Raw genomic sequence first — 19,331 nt, forward strand, 5'->3', positions numbered from 1 at the left:
TCTAGTAATGTGTCTTCTTGAAATACTGAAAACATGCCAGCCTCGCCTAAGAAAACACTAAGCTGATTTTTGTAACACAGTAAGTTGATGAATTTGTGGAATTGAGCCCATTTTTTTGGTGCTTAGGTAATTAGTTCCCGTGTTAGTCCAAATTTATCAAACAGGTTTTATTATAACTGTTTTTTGCACAATGGTGATCTCTAAAAGTTACAATACAGAATGTACAGGCTGATAGGAAATATTCCAGAAGACTCACTTTATAGTAGCAGCAACTTTATGTCCAAAAACCCTACAGGTAAATTTGAAGTAGGTGCAGATAACGTGTAGATTTTTTTTTCTTGTCTAAGTATGAAAGAAATATTATACTATGAAAAAGTATTCAAGATTAAGTTTCCATCATCTTCCTGTGAGGATTCCTCCTTTCCCTGAATGAACTTGGGTGCTCTTACTGAAAAATTCACTTTGTCCAGCCGCCATCTGTTTGGTCCTCATGGAACTGTCACAGCCGATGCTTCTCACTCAGCAGCTTAATGCTTGATCCCTGAACAAAGAATGAGCTCACGCTCACGTAAAGCGTATTCAGATAATTCCTAGAGAAATCAGTATTTGTGTCCAAGACTCCGTCTTCAGCAACTTTGAATGGAATTGGGCACGAGCAAATTCACTTCTGTTGCTGTTGGTTACGCTTATGGAATGCACGTAAGAACAAGCCCAAATTCTGTCTGTCTAGAGTCAGTCACTTGATTTTCTCTTACGTGAGTGAACAAATACTATTTGCGCGGTCGTGCCCCGATCAGGATGCTCCCCAGGCCGCTGCTTTATCCCGTGCCGTTCCGCACCTCCTCCCTGGGGCCTCTTCCCTCCGTGCCGCAGGGAGAGAGGGACGCGCCCCCGGCGCCCGAACCGGGATGCCCCAAGCGGCGCCGTGCCACGTCCCGCGGCCCCGGCTGGCGCCAGCGGCCCCGGCCTGACCGAGCGGCACCAGGCGCGGCGGAGCCGAGCCGCCGCCCCGCGGGAGCCCGCCAGGGCGGAGCGGCGAGGAGGGGCCGGGGCCGCCCTGCAGCCGACCGGGACCGGGACCTTGCTCCCGGGGCGAGCGCAGAGCCGGGCTCTTCGCGTCATCGCTGACGCTCTCCGCTACCGGTGCGTACTGAGTGCGTGTGACGTCATGACCGACTCACGGTAAGGGCTCTCGGAGCGGATGCGCCTGTGCGCGCCGGACCCCGGTTCCGCTGACGCTCCTGTCCCCGCCCGCAGCCGCCAGCCCGCCCCGGCCCCGGGCTCGGCGGCGGCCGCCGGGGCGGGCCCGGCCCTGCGGGCCCCGCAGCCCGAGCCGCGGCCGTGGGGGCGGGCGACTGCTGACCCCCGGCGGGGCCCGACCCGACCCTGCCCGCCGCTCCCGGGACGCGGCCCCGCCCGCCGCCGGTGCACGTCACCAGGAAACGGAAGCGCCGCCCGCGGAATCGGTTCCGGGTGCGAGCAGCTGTGGGAGCGGGCGGGAAGCGGCGGCGGGAGCGGGCGGGAGACGGGCCGGGCCGGGCCGGGGCCCCGCCATGTGAGAGACCCTGACAGCGCCAGGTGAGCAGCGGGCGGGGCGGGGCGGGGCGGCGCGGCGGGACCGGAGCCCGCGCTCCGGGAGGGGTCCCAGCGCCCTGACAGGCCCCGCCCGGGCAGCGGCGACGGCGGGACGGGTGGTCGGGCCGGCGGGCGAGGCCTCGGGTCTGCCACCGGCCGGCAGCCGTAGGGCGAGGCGCGGGGCGGGCCGCTCTGCTGCCGCCGCCGCTGGCCCCGGCCGCCGGGCTCGCCCCGCTCCGGCCTCCTCTCGGCAGGCGCTGCCGCCGCGTAACCCGGGTGTGTGTCCCCGGTGTGCTTCTGGTTTTGCCGGTGGGGGAGGCAACGCGCGTTGTGCCCGGGTCTGCCGAGGAGGGCCGAAGCCGCCGGCAGCGCGGGCCGGGCTGGGCGGAGCGGGCGGGGGCCGTGCCCGCCGTGGTGCTGCCGCGGCCGCCGCTCCGGCAGCGGAGCTGGGAGCTCTCGCGGAGCCCCGGTCTCTGTAGTTGCAAGGGCACCTCAGAATCCCCGCAGCTGTGCGTGGCGTGCAGAATGGGGGTCACTTTATCATAGCCGCAGCTGAGGGGGACCTGGGAGCACGCCTGGGCAGTCTCGGAAAGGCCGATACGGGAGAGCCCGGTGGCCGGGAGCAGACGCGGGGGGCAGACGCGCCGCGGCCGGTGCGGGGCACCGGGACGTGCCCGGGCTTCGCGTCCCGTGAGTGCGGTCCGACAGCACTGGCGGGCTGGGGAAACACCGGGAAGACGTGTTCTTCGGAGCTGCTTTACATCTACTGCAGTGTTGCTGATATCTAGAGAATATAGCTACTTCATTGCTTGGAAGAAAAACTGCGGCCAAAAAGTTATGATTTGATGAAGAATGACTTAAGGTTATATATGTAAAAAAAAAAAAGTAGACGGATTAAAACGCATGATACTAATCAAATATTACCTTGGCAGCAAATCATTTATTACTGTCATAGCAGAAGGTACAAAAGCCCTCTCCCTTCCCACGTCTTAGAGTTCCAGGTGTGTGTATATATATGTATTGCAAGTCCTGTGCTATCAGCTGGGGTTTTATACCAGTAGAGGCTTCTCAAAGGCTACATCTCAAAGTTGTCAGATACTCAGAAAATGTGGACAGTAACTATTTAGGATCAGATAATGGGTATATTATGAAATTTGTGCACAAAATAAAAGCTTGTGATCATTACTTGTAAGTTTTTGCTGATTTAAAGTTTATGTATCATAAATATGCCCCTCTGTTTTATTTATCTGACATAGTACTTTTGCTGATCTTGGCTATCTCCAGTTTACCTTCTAGTAACTTTTCTGCGTTAAGAAATAGATACATACCTGTAATGGCTTTTGTAATAACTTGACTTCTAGAGCAAAAATTTAGAGATTATTTGTGTTGACGTTTCTAATCGTTGGGTGAAACTTTGTGCATCAATAGTGGATTTATTTTTACTATTTTAATCACCTCCATACAGGCAAGCAATTGTGGGGAAGACAGTTTGAGAATAAGGGACAAAGGTGGCCCTTGGACTTCAGTTTCACAACTGCTTTCTTTGGATATTTGCTCAAAAAAGGCTCCTGGGGGTTTTTTTCTATGAAATGCTAACTGTGTAGTTCCAGTGATTTCCCCGCTGCACCACAGTAAGCATTTGAGAATAGGTGTGTAGTGTTACCGATGCTAGCGTGTGTGTATACACACATATAAATTAAAAATAATTGGTTTTAATTTTGATGTTAAAATCATCCAGTCCTTCAAGTGGTTTTCTATTAATCATGTTGTGAGTGTTGGTGAGCTAAAAAGAAGTCCTTTTCAATTTTTGTTAGAAACAAGTCTGAATTAGCAAAAATAATTTCTGTGGCACTTGTAGGGGTTTAATGTATTGCTCACCCATGCAAACGGTGGGATAATGTTCTGCAACACTTTAGGAACGCCTGCCTGACAGACGTGAGTTTTACTCTCGGCGTCGCTGCGGATGTTCAGTACTTTGAGCAGGGGGTTGCCCCTCCGTCTGCAGAGGAGGAGCAATGACATTGACTTTCACTGTAGTGGTCTGAGATCTGCTCCTGAAAGCATGCGAGAACTAAGTTTTCTAGCGACTACGTTTCAGCCTGTACTAATTGGCGTCAGTTTCTGGGAAAACTGGGGGTTTCCTGCATTTTTATGAGGTAATGTAATGAAGTTTTAAATTTTGTGTCGTCACCACTACTATAACAAAATAGAAGTGAAGCAGACTCATTTTCAAAGCTGTTTTCCGAGGAATAGTGAGAGATACGCACCTTTTATGCTTTACTACAGATAATTCGCTATTTCAAGTTTTGGCCAAACTGTCTGTCTTTCCATTGATTCCAGTGGGAAGGGTTTTTAGCTTAGTTCAAACTTTCCCAAAACTTAACACACCTTGTGAATTAAATTTCTAGAGTGATTTGTCAGTGGTTAACCTTTGGAGGAATGAGGAATAGGAATGAAATCCTGTTTTGTTAAGAAAGGAACTAATTGCTTCCATAGCCATTTATTTTTGAGAGATGTGGTTGTTCCCATGACTTTTGCATTACTCTGTCATTAGACTACTAGAAAGGTAGCTTAGTTCCCATTCAGGGTTTTTTTGGATGGCTTTTGAATCAGGAATCAACTGTACTGTAGACTGTTCAAAGCGGTACTGAGCTTATCAAAAGTATGGGCAGGGAGTTTATGTGTAAACATAGGCTTGTGCTCGCTGTTTTTAATCATATTGGCAGTTTTGTTTACCTGTTAGATGCGAATCTAACAGAATGATGCATTAAACTGAGCTGGAAAGTTTTTGAGATCGCTGTAGTTGTAAAAGATGCATAAACATAGTGCATTTTATCCTGTTGGAGACGCTGCAGACAAAACAAAACTTCATGCTGCAACAGAGATATTACCAGAATTTTCTGTTGTGCTGTAGCATCTCTTAGGATCTGCATGTGAACTCTTTGTTAAACTTCCATCTGAGTTCACGACAGTCACTTACTCTGAGATATCAAAATTTCATGTCTGTATGCAGCAGTCTCTCTAGTTGTATCTCCAATGTGTCTAAGTTTAAATATTTTTGAGTGAGTTTAAAAGCAAAGAATACCAATCAACCTAAGCAAAGATTGTTGCTTGATTTATTCTTCTATGGATAGTAATGCTTCTAGAATTCAGCTTTGTAATTCCCTGGAAACAAAGAATTCACAAAAGAGGAGTATAAATAAGAGTGATTTAGGAAACGATGCTGTTTGACGTGACAAATACTCGAGCAGCAAGCCCGTACTTGTTTAGTGTTCCATTCAAGGGAAGCTTTGAAAGAAAATGCGTGAAACTATCACTTCATGTGGTCAAGCAGATACTTGCCATTTTACCACCAATCTTAAAGCCTGTTGCTTTGTGTCATTAATTTATTTGGTTTTAGTTAATAGGCATGTGCTTGTGAATTACTGCTACGAGAGAACATCTAGGAGACCGAATGCAGAAAGACTAAAGTTTTCAAGAATTTTTTGCTTACCGTAGTGCTATGATTCGTGTGATGTTACGTTAAAGAGCTTTTAAATGTTAGTTCTATGAAGTGCAGTCAAAGTTTAGAAAAATCTAGTTAAGCTCCAAGTGTTTCCTTAAGCGTCAAGTGGAAACATTCCCCCCATCATCCTTTCTGTGGTTTAAAGGAGTTGTTTTAAATTTGTAAATATATATGTCTCTGTGTGTCTATGATTTTAGTGCGTAGATTAGATGGAGAAGTGTGTCATTAGGTATATTTTCTGTCACCAGGAGGATGCCTCTGGCAGTGTGTTGCGTAGACCGCAAAATACACTGCATGGGTGAGCTGAAAATACACAAGGCTCTATTTTTATTACTTATTGCATGTGTTTCCGGAAAAACCTTTAGTGCCATTGGTTTTTAAATCTGTTAAAAAAAACCGCAGTAGTATCTGATTATTTCACTTGAGATAAATATAAAATAATGTAGTGTCCTTCATGATCTCTAAAGGGCGGAGAATTCTTAAGAAAATGGCTGCTTGAATTTAGGGAGAATTGAAGCAAAACCCAGTGCTACATATTTACATAGTGCTGCTTGTATTATTACAAGTGTGCTGTAGTTCTGCATGAAATTATCTCAATTGTTGGGAGAGTAGGGTTTTTTCTTCTTTTTTTTGCTTGTTTATTTTGGGGGCTTTTTGTGGTTTTTTTGGGTTTTTTTTAATGACTATGATATTAAAATCGGTTTTCTAGCTGTAGGGAAGCTTACCATGCTTCGGGGGCCAGACTCTGAGTGAAGCAGCGGTGCTGTGTGTCACACTGCATACGGCTCTCCAAGGGCACTAGATGTTGGCTTTTAAAAGAGAATATAATAATTTGCTGTTATGAGAGGTATAAGCTGGTAAAAGATTATATGATCAGTTTCTTCCTTGTATTCAAAGACTATTTAAAGCGGACTGTCTTAGAAATGCCCCTAGACTGTGACATATCTGATAGCAGGGTTTTTTTCGGTACAGCCAGCATTAATTCCTGTGGCTGCTGTAATCTGAGGACTAAGGCAAACGCAAATGGAGAGGAGTGAGAGTGATGAAGATTTTTGCCCTAAAACTTCCATGATCACAGCTGATAGGGTTAAAATTCTCTTGAATTATGATACATTTTTGCAATTATGTCTTAAGTTCTCCCAGATGGTGTAGTAAATACTGAATCCTACCAAATGCAAGGGAGGAGTACACTGATTTATACAAATACCTGGGGTTTTTTCTTGCTTTTTCTCTGTATTCTGGGCGGTAATGTATGGAGCGTCCATTCTTGATGTTGCGGAGCGCTTTTTTTGTTTTAGTCTTAATTTTCCTTATGATCCCTCTAACTTTTCTATGTGTTTCTGTTTTCAGACACATGCTACAACAGTAATGATTTGTAATGTGTGTTTTTTCCCAAGGAACCCATGTTGCTGAGCTAATTAAAGAAAATGCAAGGGATCTTTTCTCACATCTTTGTGTGAGTTAAAATAAGCATAATTTGTATCATTCACCTGTCCATGGGAGCGGCGAATCGTACATCAGTGAGTGAATGAAATTAAACAGGTGCAGACTTAGAAGCAGAAAGTAATACGACGTTGGCAGACACACAGCTTCGTGTTGTAGTTATATGATGCTTCCCTGCTGCTACTGTATGATGTCAGTAAAATTAAATACCGAATGTGTTTTGTCACCGTCTATTCTTGTTTTTTTTTAAGTGAAATAAGAGCTTTCATAGAACGTAATTTTTTAAGTAAGTTTCTTTTGAATCCTAATGAGAAATGTTAAATGCATATCACTCTCATGTTCACAGGTTACTTCAATGAACACTTTTGTTGGAAGACATAGGGCAGCGATCCACTCCTAGTAAATTCGTACTGTGGTCTACGTTTGCTGTATAAGACCCTGATGAATAAATGTAATGCAGACGCAAAGAGAACTGATACGATTCTGTTGAGTGTGACTGGATCATCTCCTACAGAAATAGACAGGAGGCTCAACACAGAGCGCCGCTAAGACTTAGTGAATTGGTGTCCAGTTCTGGCCTGGGCTTTAAAACTAGAAAGACTTCAGCCAATTTCTCGCGTACATAATATCGATGAAAACCTTAAACACTGTGATCTACTTACGCAGGAAGGTCAAGAGAAGACCTATTCATAGACAGGTGCCCAGAGGTGGTCTTAAATTTTACAGGGCTTTAACCTAACATTACAGTGTCCCACAGGCAGGGGTGGAAGCTAAAGCAAGACAAAATGCATTATTTTTTAACAAGGAGAGTACCTAACATGGCTATGAGTTGTCTTAGCTCTCGCTACCGCCCAAACGCTTGAGTCTGTATAACTGTCTTCATTCTGAACTACTAGACCGTGGTCTTGGACCCAAAGAACACAGGTCACCTCTGTACGTGCTGAAGTGTCGTGGAAGGTAACTGTCTGGTTAACTGGAGAGATATTTTTTTTTCTTTAGATCATACAGTGGATGTGTCCAAAGCTCACCTGTGTTTTAGAGTACCTTTCTGCTTCAGTTTAATGCCTCTTGCCTCACCCCAGAAGAGAAGAGGTTAGGGATGCATTTCAACTTGGAGGAAGCTGTTAAGAAATTGAGGGGTTCTTATTAACCTTTTCCAGGACTGTTTCAGGAATACTTCAACCAGAAATCATATTGTCTTGAAAGAGCTACTGGCCTGCCAGCATTGATGAATAATTGAGTATTGTTATGGTACGATACCCTGCTGAAGAATATTTTGGTTAATTCTACTGGAATTTGATTATGAAACTGCTAACTTCATTCTGTATACAAATAAAATAAAACCTTGAGTGTGGGAATGTAACCTAAAGATTACTTTTATTTTCTAGAGATAGTGACATTGGGGATTTACGTGACTAAATAAGATCGTTCTTTTTCTAACCATTATTTATCAATAAAGCGTTGCTGGTGGCGCCTGCTTCTCTGAAACGTGTAAGGCCCAGATTTTTCCCCAGTCTTGCCTTCCCAAATAGATGGAAGAAAGTTGGGGTGCCTGGTATTAACCTCAGCAAAATCACTGCAGTCTCAGTGCTGTCCCTGCTGCAGCCCTGCCTGCTCCCGAATGTGGTGGTTATTGGCAGCCTCGTCAGTTCCAGGACCTCTGCAACTAGAGATTTCAGAGTTTGGCTGAAAGTGAAAGAAGGGTTTCCTTCTCTCAGCTGCTGCTGCTGCGGTTCAAAATTCTTGTTGTTTAACCCCAGCTTCCTACAGATGTTTTCAAGATCGCAGGAAGCATGCGTCTTCAAAGGAAGAAACTAAGGTGGAAAAGTAGTCACAACAAGTGCGTGATGTAGCTTGTTCACTTTCTTTTTTTTTTTTTTTTTTTTTTTCTAGAGCAGATGGGTATAAAACTCACGGTGTACTGCTTTTTTGGGCTGTGTTTTGTGTACTTGATCTGTTTGTTTGCTTCCAAAGCAATACTGTATGTTCTCTTGATCCCTGTTTCTGGTTTTCACTGCTTATCTGCCACATTGGCAGCCAGACTTACAGACCTTTAACTCCAGCATTCACTCCACTCACGAACAGGATTTGTGCTGTTTCCTCCTAACATTTTCAGGAGAATAAGCTGCTTTGTTTCCCAAAAGAAAGATGAAACGACTCTGAGACCAAGGATGTAGAATTGCTTATATATATATATGCCCATGGAGATAATTAGCTGTGCTAACGGAGTTGTGATGTGCAAGGATCACTGAGGGTCCCTTTCCTCTTGGCATCCCTCTCTTCCTGGTTCTCATGGTCTGTGTTCACAGTCCATTTTCGATGTGTGGCCGTGTCCTAGGGAGTGTAAATTCAGCTAGAGATGCTAAGATGCCATGATCAAAAGAACATTTATTTTTTTTTTCTCCACGGTAAGGTATAAAATGTCCATCTTCTTTCTATCGGGTGCCTATCCTTAATTCATTCCTTTTGTCTGAATTAGTGCTAGTGGTTATAGTTAGTATTTTAACATTTTGTCTAGGACTAAATTGTGTCTGTTTTGCTGAGTAAGAGCCCTTAGGGAAGTATGGGGCAAGGAGGAGGGCCACTTTCTATGTGTGACAAACTTTCTGTACATTCTAAATGCCATAAAAAGGAGTAATTTCTGGTGGGATTTGAGGGAGGCTTGACCAAGATCTGGTTCCTTAGCTCAAGGATACAAAATGATGCAGGAATGACAAATTATCACTGCTGGGGACCAGTCTTGTAGTCTGCACACAGTCCCCAGTGTAGCTGACTTGTCAGTTCATGTCACTTCAGGTCGACAAAAGCTCTTCCTCCACTTAGCAAAGAGCAGCTTCATCAGGAACGTCCTGATGGCGCTTGCATCTGTGCGTAGCTCCCAAGCCCCACAAATGAGAGGCAGCGGCCGCGCTGGGTTGCGAGGAAGCCCCGCCACCCTGTCGGACGAGGGGGAGTTGGCAAACCTGTGTCCCAACGGCGGAGGGTCCTCCCAGCGGAGTGGGCGCTTCTGCGGGGACTTGAGCAGCGGTGCCCTGCACGGCGTGCGGGGATGCTCAGAGTAACACGGTTAATCGTGCCGTTTAGCCACTCCGCTGCTAAATTGGGTTGGTTTGTTTGTTTGTCGTAACGTTTGATTTCTGACCCATGCCTGACTTGCATCAGCTCACAAGCTCCAAGTCGTTCTGTAGCTTTGTTCACTGAATAAAAGCACTGTCCTGCCAAAGCTATCTTTGTGTAGATGGCTGCGGTCGTATCGCTTCTGTTAACCACCGTTTAGTCCTTATTTCCCTCATCAGATATAAGAGCATATAAAATGTCTTTTCCCCTACTTTTACATAACAAGTGCAAAACCTCAGATGAAGTCTGGTTTGCCCATTTCAATCTATGACACATTGGTAACCGACAGAACATGTTTAGCAACTCTGATAACCTGATTTTGAATGCTCTGTGAGAGTTTTTGACCGTTTTCTAAATCAGACGTAATTTTAGTGAGGTCAGGAAGCTGGCTGTCTTCCTTCTCTCAGGAAAAGTTGTTGCATTGTGAAGGTTATGAATGTTAGTTTTAAGTGACAGTCAGCTGATATAGCTCCAGTTTGTCTTCGTTGGGTTTTTATCATATTCCTACCTGTTGATTTTGTTTTTAGAGTGCCTGAATTTTCATAATTTGATTTAAATTGTTCATATGTCCCATTACAGCATGTAACATAAGACATAAATAGAAAAAAAAAATCCACTAGTATGTTGTGATACATTGGACATGCTTCCTGCATCAGAAGTCAATGGATGATGTTGAGATCTGTTTGTTCAATTGGAAAAACAGGTATGGTGGCAACATTACGCGTTTAGACTTCTGCATTAATAAGAACAAGAATAGCAATAAAAGTCTGAGGATTGCTGGGCGCTTGGTTAGGGGCCCAGTTTTGGAAGTGCAAGGTGATGTCTGCTGCAGATAGACACTCGCAGGGCGACAAGTGTGTATGTGCTTTTTACGATGATGCTCTATGAAAAGTCGGTAAAGTGCTTTTCTTTAGATCTTGTTTTGAAATGTATGCATTTCCCAAAAGCCTCTTGGAACGTCCTGTCCCAGCATATCAGGCGAGTTTGAGTGCCCATGGGTTTTGAGTTAGGTTAGAATTTAAATGTCAGATCATTCTAGCTAGGAAATACCGCTGTGTCAGATGAGCTTCAAAGTTCACATCGTGGTGGGTTGGTTGTTTTTTAAAAACTAAAATCACAAAAGGAAAATTAAAAAAAATGAAAGTCCGTGAGTGGCTCAAACGCTTTTCCTGCAAATGCTGCCTCGCATATTGACGCAAACTCATTATTCTTCTTCTGACACACTGGGTAAATAGTTTGGAGTTGAGTCCACGCTAATTGTTTCCTTTTGCTAGATTTCCTTGTTTTGCGATGTGAATATTGAAAGAGTGTTTTTTACTTTTTTAAAATAATTATTGAGATTATTTTCGTAGGAGGTAAATGTTCAAACAGAAATGTCACTGATGTAGAGTATTCATGTCCTCTGAAATAAATTTGACATATGGAAAATTTTTTTCATATTTTCATATGTGTTATGCACGCGCGCGCACACACACACACACACACGTACGTATGTGCCTGTGGCTTTTCTTCAGCAGGTTTTTCAAACTTGATGAAGTACCTTCCAAAAGTCATTCCTGGGCAGTTTAACAGTGCGGTTCCCTGCAAGTATCAATGTAGTATCTGGCTTGAAGACCTACTGAAGTTTTTAACTTGCCTAGTGACGAAAAATTAATGTTCTTTTGTGGGGGTGAGGGTGTTCTGCAGTTCTTACCAGGGAGTGAAATTGCGAAGTTCCTCTCAGCACATAGACTGGCCCAGGGAGCCTCTGATGTATAACGAGCAATTGAATTATTGCAGCGGGATAATTCGAATTATAGAAATGCAAGAAATGGGTAGATCAAGGCTCTACTTTTTGTATTGTATCAAGTATTTACACCAACTGTTTTGTTGTAACGCACCTTAAACAGATCAACGTGGTGAGTTATCTTCAACACGTGCGAGAATTCAGTTTTGAAATGGAAAACTCTGTATTCATTCTCAGTTGTAAATCTTCTCGTTTTTCTTTCAGATTACTCTTTACATCAGTAGAAATGGACAGCAGCAGTTTCATTCAGTTTGATGTGCCCGAGTACAGCAACACTGTTCTGAGCCAGTTAAATGAACTCCGCTTGCAAGGAAAGCTATGTGACATAATTGTGCATATTCAGGGTCAGCCATTTCGAGCCCACAAAGCTGTCTTAGCTGCCAGTTCTCCGTATTTCCGTGACCATTCGGCATTAAGCACCATGAGTGGCTTATCAATATCAGTTATTAAAAATCCCAATGTTTTTGAACAGTTGCTTTCTTTTTGTTACACTGGAAGGATGTCCTTGCAGCTGAAGGATGTCGTTAGTTTCCTCACTGCAGCTAGCTTTCTACAGATGCAGTGCGTCATTGATAAATGCACACAGATACTGGAGAGTATCCATTCAAAGATCAGTGTTGGTGATGTTGACTCTGTCACTGTTGGTGCTGAAGAAAATCCAGAAAATCGCAATGGAGTTAAAGACAGCAGCTACTTTGCCAATCCCATTGAGATATCTCCCCCCTATTGCTCTCAGGTGCGACAGGCAGCGTCAGGCAGCGATCTTAGGATGGAAACTACTCCAGGCAAAACCCTACGCGGTCGTCTGCAAGAAGAAGGGCATTCAGATCGAGGAAGCAGTGGGAGTATCTCTGAATACGAGATTCAGATTGAAGGTGACCATGAGCAAGGAGACCTGATAGTAAGGGAAAGTCAGATTGCAGAGGTGAAAGTTAAAATGGAAAAGTCCGACAGGCCAAGCTGCTCTGATAGCTCCTCCCTTGGCGACGACGGATATCACACTGAAATGGTGGATGGAGAGCAAGTGGTGGCGGTAAATGTTGGTTCCTATGGGTCTGTCTTACAACATGTTTATTCGTTTACCCATGCCTCGTCACAGGCTACAGGCGTGTCTGAAACCTTCGGAAGCCTGAGCAATACGAGTCCTTCAAGGTCAATGCTGAGCTGTTTCAGAGGGGGTCGTGCACGCCAAAAACGGGTATCCGCCGGTCACTTGCATAGCGATGTTCAGGGCTTGGTGCAAGGGGCTGACAGTGAATCCATGGTGAGTAACCCAGGATATGAAAATAGCCCACGGGAAAGAAATGCCAGAGGTCACTGGTATCCATACAACGAGAGGCTAATTTGTATTTACTGTGGGAAGTCTTTCAACCAGAAAGGGAGCCTCGATCGACACATGCGATTGCACATGGGAATAACTCCTTTCGTGTGCAAGTTTTGTGGGAAGAAATACACCCGCAAGGACCAGCTCGAGTATCATATTCGTGGTCACACAGATGACAAGCCCTTTCGCTGCGAGATCTGTGGAAAATGTTTTCCTTTCCAGGGTACGCTAAACCAGCATTTGCGAAAAAATCACCCTGGGGTAACAGAGGTAAGAAACAGGGTAGAGTCTCCAGACAGAACAGAAGCTTTTGTGGAACAGAAAGTAGATAATGATGCTTCAGCTTCTGAAGCTATGGATTCTAGTATGGAAATTCATGCAATGTCTAACGCATCTGATTAAAATATTACATTCTAAGTGCAACACAAACAAGCACATTACTAATGTATTTTTAAAATCTGTTACTCTCTTAGTAATCTTCAGTACAAGTATAACAGCCTTTTAATTTTTCTGACCTTCTGGAAATCAGTTTGAAATGGTTTCCGGAGAAGACTACATGAGTATTCTTTGTTTTTGAAGGAGGCTGGGTTGGTTTTGTTTTTTTTTTACTTTTGAAGATGCTCAAAATGTAAAAGATAGTGTGCTGGGGAAAGGATAGGAAGAGTCTGCTAAAGTGTCCCTACTGGTTCATCTGGCAAGACACAAATTCCAGTGGAGAAAGATATTAGAATGAGCTTGGCAGCTCTGCTGGATACGCCAAGAAGGTGTCATCTCCCGTGTTTTATTTCCTAAATCCTGTTGCTGGTAATGAGTTACACAGCAGTGGGGAGAGAGAATATTAGAACTTTGATTCCTTCTGTGTGTCACGATGAAATCTGTTTGCTTTTACTAACTGGTTTGGGTAGTTAGTCTGTTTATATATATAAATTTGCTTTATATATATAAAACACTTTCACTTTTCCTGTTCTGGTTGAGGTGAATGTAAAAGTACGTCAAGGTTTATACTATGTACGACTTTCAACTGCTGGGTCTCCTCTCTGCTAAGGATCTAGGACTTCAGACTTTGGGAGGATGGTTTTGGTTTTAAAAGAATGTTGTTTGGTTTTCATTTTATTAAACTATTACTTTGTGTGCAAAAGTGAGCAAAGTGAATTACCTTGTTTTAATAGCTTTGCTTTATAACGTATGTAAACCAAATGCCATAAATCTATTAAATTATGGTTAAATTGTTGAGGGGTTTTGTTAGTTGTCTGGAACGCAAGCTGGACAACCTGTGGTGCTGACCTTTTTATATATATAGAGATAGATATATCTATATATATATTTAAAAAAAAAAATTAGCAAACCTAAAAGTAGCATTGTGGTTTTAAATGTGTTTTTACTGGCCTCAGAATCTACCTTCATTTCGTACTGTAGAACCATACCAGGTAATTAAATTTAACTTCATCACTCTTCACGGTTGGGTGAGACCTGGGAGCGATGATGTGGTTTAAACGACAGTATTTCCAAGCAGTGTTTTAATAGGTCTCTTCACAGAGAGCTGTTTTCAGGTGCACATTGACTTCCTACTTAAAGCTCCAAGTGATACGTCAGCACTTGGGATTTGTACTTTTTTTTGTATAAAAAAACAAATACTCTATGGGAATTTCGAGCAATATGTCTGTTATTTCATGTGTGAGTATTACAGAGTTGCTATGGCTTCCCTCCTATTTTCAGTGGTTGTTTTCTGCATAAAGGAACTACCGACAACTTTAAAAATACTCTACATCTTTTTGTTTCACCAAACGTTCTTTTTAATATGGTGCTAACTTCATCATTTAGGTCAGTATAATATATAAAATGTGAAACCTAATGGTAACAGTTAAGCAAAAGCAAAAAAAAAAAAAAAAAAAAAAAAGGGCAAAAAAAACCCAAAACAAAAACAATCAAAAAAAAAAAAAAAGAAGAAAAAAATCCCCACCACAACAAAAAAACCCCAACAATAGCTTAAGAGACCTCAAAAGCATGAACTGGCAAACACTACTGTGTAAAATTCTACCCGGTGAACAGAACTAAACGAATCACATGCTTGATTAAAATACAGGGTTTAGATAATTGGGCCTTATGTTTGTTTAGCAGATATTGAAAATACATCCATGAACATGCTGTTTAACTCCTGGAATTTAGAAAGTAAAAGCTGATTCCTAAATTTACGGGAAAGCAAAAAGGTAGGTTTGCTGTCTGGTGAAGCTTTTTTGGCTCCCGTGAGGTTGGGGCGTATTTGTGCAGTAGCTTTATTAAATACACGAGCTCGTACTATTGTGACAGTCTGCAATAAGAATGAATTTCACTAAATACAGATTCCCGGTGGAAACCCCGCCTGCTCCGTTGGAGCAGTTTCAGTTAAATTGAGTACGGAATTTGCCTCTTTGTCCTAAAATTGCATAAATAAAGAGGCCGAGGGTGGGGAGATGTTTCTCTCCTTGAAGCAACAATAGAACTTTCGTTTCCGGTAAGGGAAAGTTTCTGTCCGTGTCTAGGGAAGGTAGTCTATATGTTTACCCATTGAAGAACATGTTGGTGTTTCTGATACTGTTTTTTTCCTAAATGTTTGTTTTAAGTAATTAAATGCAAAAAAAAAAAAAAAAAAAAAAAAAGTGTTTTGATGAATTAAGTTTGAGACATGCAAAATCCAAGAAATGTGCAGTTATTCTTAACCCTTTATCTCGGACCTGTGCTGTGGTGCCTTTGGTGTGACTTGTTCCGTGGAAGTACGAGTTGAGGAGAGCAGGATATGGGTACTAATTTTACATTTCTTGAATTTCTCCATGCCTCAATCTTGACGTTATTTAAATCTAGTTCTTTGTATTTGTAAATGTATTAAAATGGTTTGAGTTTACCAAAGAGTGACTTATCCAAAATTGTCTCTGACAAAAACAAACAAAAAACCATCGCTTTGATTGTACAGGTTCAGGTTCAAAACATTGTAACGGGACTGTTACGGGGCAGGAAATGATCGCTTTTTCTACAAAATCACGATTCAGCAGTTCGCAAGTTCTGCTTGCTCCTAGTCGTGCTGAGAGGCCATTTACCCTTTCCACTGCTAGCAGTGTTAATAATTATCAAGCCATAACACAGTACTGTAAAGCGCAGCAGTGCTTCGAAGGACGCGTCCGTAGGCGAGCGGATGATAAAACGTCATCCAGCGTTACATTTACACTTACAAAGTGTGAGACTCTGGTAGAAAACGAACTTCAAACCTGGCGACAGCAATTAAATTGTGCCTTGTCACATAACGGTCTGCCAGGATTAACATTGCCATGAAACATGAAGCATTCTCTGACTGAAGTTCATTTCACGAGCCCACCCAAACAGAGGACGCTGTGGTATTTTAAGCAAACTCCAGAAGTACTGTACGGTGTCTTGTGTCTGTACAGTTTTAAGTTAGCACAGAGCTGTTACACATTTCATTTACAATAAATGCAGAAGTCAATAAAAATACGTGAAGAAATATTTGACAGCAAAATAAATCGTGAAATTATATAGGCTGGTTCATAATTGAGTCTCTTCTTAATCTACCTTTTTAATTATAGACAAATGTGAAAACAGTGACAGTGTCCTTTCCTCTAGATGTTTAACCTATTATGACAAACTGTGAAAATAAAGGATTTTATACCTTTGCTAATGTTTGTGGGTTTAAACAGTTATTTTCGTTTTCTTAATCAGTTACCTTCCGTATTATTTCTTTTAAACTTGTAAATACATTTAGAAAATAGCTTTGTAAATACTTACAGTATATTAAAAGTTCCGTTTGGTCGATAAGGCCTCAAGATTGGCTCCGCTTTTGTAGCGTGAAATCTTGCGACAGCAAAAAGGATACTGTCAGTTCACTGTTCAGCAGAATATACTGTAGGCCTAAATTGATAGTTCTTAACGCAGTCTTCCCAAGCATAAATTCCTGGTTTATGCTGAAGCCTTTGGTTTACTTTTAGGCAAAAAAAAAAAAAAAAAAAAAAAAATGAGGCCTCTTAATATGTTTAGGCTGAATTATGGGAAGAACAGCAGGAATAAAATCAAGGGCTGGGAAAAAGATTGAATGAGCTTTACCTTTAAATATATATATATATATATATAAAATCTTATTTGAATTTTTGTATTAGTTTACTGTGATTCTTTTATTGTCATTTTTCTAAACAGGTTTCACATGAAACCATTGAAAGGGACTCAAATATGCAACACCTAATCTATTTTCCAAGGGAATTTTACCCTTGAATGGTGCTTTTTGACTGGTCAGGGTTATTTATTAAATTTTATATTTGAAAGTATTTGGGGAATTATGTAAATTCTTTATATGAATCTGTTTATTTCATGAATTGTAAATTTCATAATACTCAGTGATTGAATTGGAAGTTTAGCAAAGTCATTCAAAATGTTCAAAGATTATAATCTGTGTGCATTTTACATATATTTTAACAAGTGCCAGAATAGCTGTATTTAATATTGTAGATTTAATACTACTTGCACATCCCTGTGACAGCATTAACTTAAGTTACACACGTTTACATTTAAGAACTAAAAAAAAAAAGCTAAACAAAGAAGTAAGCCTGGGACACGCGTCCCTGTATTTGCCGGGGGGTGGGGGGCGCGGGTTGGGCAGCGGGGCAGGTTTTGCCGCTGGTTCCTGCGAGCGGCTCCTGCTGCGGGACCACCGGGAGCTGCTGCCTCCCCCGAGACACCCGCCAGGCGCTGGGCCCCGCGCTCGCCCCGGCCCGCCGCCCCTCTGCGGGGAGAGGCAGAGCTCTTGCACGATTTTAACAGTGTTTGTTTCTGACTGAAAAGTCGTATTTTTAAGTAACTTTTATTTGTATGGTTGTTTTTCATGGTAAATAATTGAACAGTTTGAATGACTTGACTTGGTGTCATTATCTTGCAATATAAACCGGTAACCTCACAACTCCGCACTTCATCACCCTATGAAGTAAATGAAGCTAGCTAAGCTGATGCTGTAACGATTAATAACTTGCCATTAAGGATTATTTTATAGCATGAATTTTAAAGTATTTATTCAAATGATATTTTACTCTTGTATTCACTTTGTTTTTAGATTTGTGACATGAATATTTCAGTGCTGCTTTATTTTGTTCTGATGAATTTGTTTCTTGCTTGTAAATCGCTTTTTTTATGGTATAAAGTCAATGGGAATTGCTGTTTGTAAATTAAAATGCTTCTAGAGCAAATCTATGGTCTCGGTGTCTACATTTAGATACTCACTACTAAGGGACCTGCGTTTCAGATGCTTTTCCTGAAGCGTTATAAGAAGTCGCGGTTTAATACTCATTTACCAAACAGGAATCAAAAATCTCCACGGAGACAAACTACTCTTGAGGTTTCTCTTTTTTGCCCACATTTAGTTCTGGGCAGATGCTCGTCTGGGTTTTGTGCTCCAGAACCCCGGCTCCAACTCCCACAGCAAAACAAGAAACGTGCCGGGCGGCGGCAGCGCGTTTCGCTGCAGGCCAGGGACGAGCCCGTTGGTTCGGGGGGAAGCGTTTCATTTCCCCGGCAGCGTTCCGCGCTGCGCTGTGCCAGGCGCGGGAGCAGAGCCCGTGCTGCTCTCGGCGGGCGCAGGACGCAGCTCCCGGGGCTGGCGGGAGCCGCCGTGGCAGAGCCCTGGCTGCGGCCGCTGCCGGCAGCTCCCCGGGCTGGCGGTGTCTCTGCGCCGGGTCGTACGCTCGCCCTGCTCTGCTGGGGTAGGCTCATCCTTCCTGCGGCAACTTCGCACAAACAATTTTTGCTTTATATTCATAAAACCACTGCCGATACTATTACGTTTGGGTAAAATTTGCCAACGTCGTTGCCAGTTTTTCATTGTGTGTGAGGTGTATGCCGGCAAAGATTTCTGTTCTATAATAAAGATGAATTAAATTTAGATGAGTTTTAAACTCGCGTGGCAGCAAAGGGAGTTTATTTTACGCTAAGGCAGCAGAGGGATGTCGCGATCTTGGCTGGGTTTGGCTCTGGGGGTGGCGGGGTCGGTTGGTTGGTGCCCTGGGACCCTCCGGGCAGGTTCAGAATGACAAAGTTTTAGCAAAACATCTGTTCAAATCCCCTGGAAACTCGAGTAATGCAGAATGGGGTAAACAAGACATGACTGTCAGGAGGGGAATAAACGTAACGTTGGTTTTACCTGGAAGGCAGAGGCGGACCGTAGCAGACTGCTTATATTCCCCTCCACACCTTTTTGTGCTGTTTGGTTTTGTTGGAGTCGGTAGAATCGTTTCATCTGCCAGGGAGCCATCGAGGTTAGAAATAGGCTGCAGCAAGGCCATGTCCGTGGAGCCTGGAGCAGTTAACCGCTAGAGCCAAGCTGCTCACCGGTCCCTGCGGAAAAGACTCGCTGTTTCCTTCACGGTATGTCTCTGCCCACAGACCCGCGACACCGTCGCATCCCCTGTGCAGACTCGTGAATGGGGCAGGGTGGGAGCTGACGCGACCCTCCACGAGCGCGTTGCCGGCGCCCGCATCGCCTCACTGGGGGCCGGGTGCTGCCGGGGGGTTACCCGGCGCCGGGCACCCTCTGGAAAGCGCTTTTAGGGTGCGAG

The 19,331-nt window shown here is 43.4% G+C and overlaps 2 protein-coding genes across 10 annotated transcripts in view; both read left to right on the forward strand.

Moving 5' to 3' along the window:
* Positions 1 to 1,337: 1,337 nt before the first annotated feature.
* On the forward strand, positions 1,338 to 17,966 carry ZBTB34 (zinc finger and BTB domain containing 34). Of its 9 annotated transcripts, none has more exons than XM_054220660.1 (3): positions 1,450 to 1,578; positions 6,870 to 10,343; positions 11,631 to 17,966. In XM_054220660.1, exons 2-3 carry the CDS (start codon positions 10,303 to 10,305, stop codon positions 13,150 to 13,152), a joined length of 1,563 nt encoding a protein of 520 aa, XP_054076635.1. In that variant the 5' UTR covers positions 1,450 to 1,578; positions 6,870 to 10,302; the 3' UTR covers positions 13,153 to 17,966. The 9 variants fall into 9 exon arrangements, with proteins under 9 accessions (XP_054076638.1, XP_054076635.1, XP_054076637.1 ...); XM_054220662.1 differs by having other exon boundaries at positions 1,465 to 1,578; positions 10,220 to 10,343; XM_054220656.1 differs by having other exon boundaries at positions 1,526 to 1,578; positions 6,478 to 10,343.
* RALGPS1 (Ral GEF with PH domain and SH3 binding motif 1) overlaps positions 1,495 to 19,331 on the forward strand; it is a 142,145-nt gene continuing 124,308 nt past the window's right edge. The window contains exon 1 of the mRNA XM_054220644.1: positions 1,495 to 1,578. The gene's annotated coding sequence lies outside the window, so the exon portion shown is untranslated. The remainder of the gene's footprint in view (positions 1,579 to 19,331) is intronic.

This window comes from Rissa tridactyla, chromosome 14 (genome assembly GCF_028500815.1).
Source record: "Rissa tridactyla isolate bRisTri1 chromosome 14, bRisTri1.patW.cur.20221130, whole genome shotgun sequence".
NCBI lineage: Eukaryota > Metazoa > Chordata > Aves > Charadriiformes > Laridae > Rissa > Rissa tridactyla.

What these genes read in the sequence shown, in the direction of transcription:
- ZBTB34 (XM_054220660.1), top strand. Translation starts at nt 10,303, where the DNA reads ATGGATGATGTTGAGATCTGTTTGTTCAATTGGAAAAACAG. An exon ending in TTGTTCAATTGGAAAAACAG is followed by an intron (nt 10,344 to 11,630) that starts GTATGGTGGCAA and finishes TTTTTCTTTCAG; the next exon opens with ATTACTCTTTACATCAGTAG.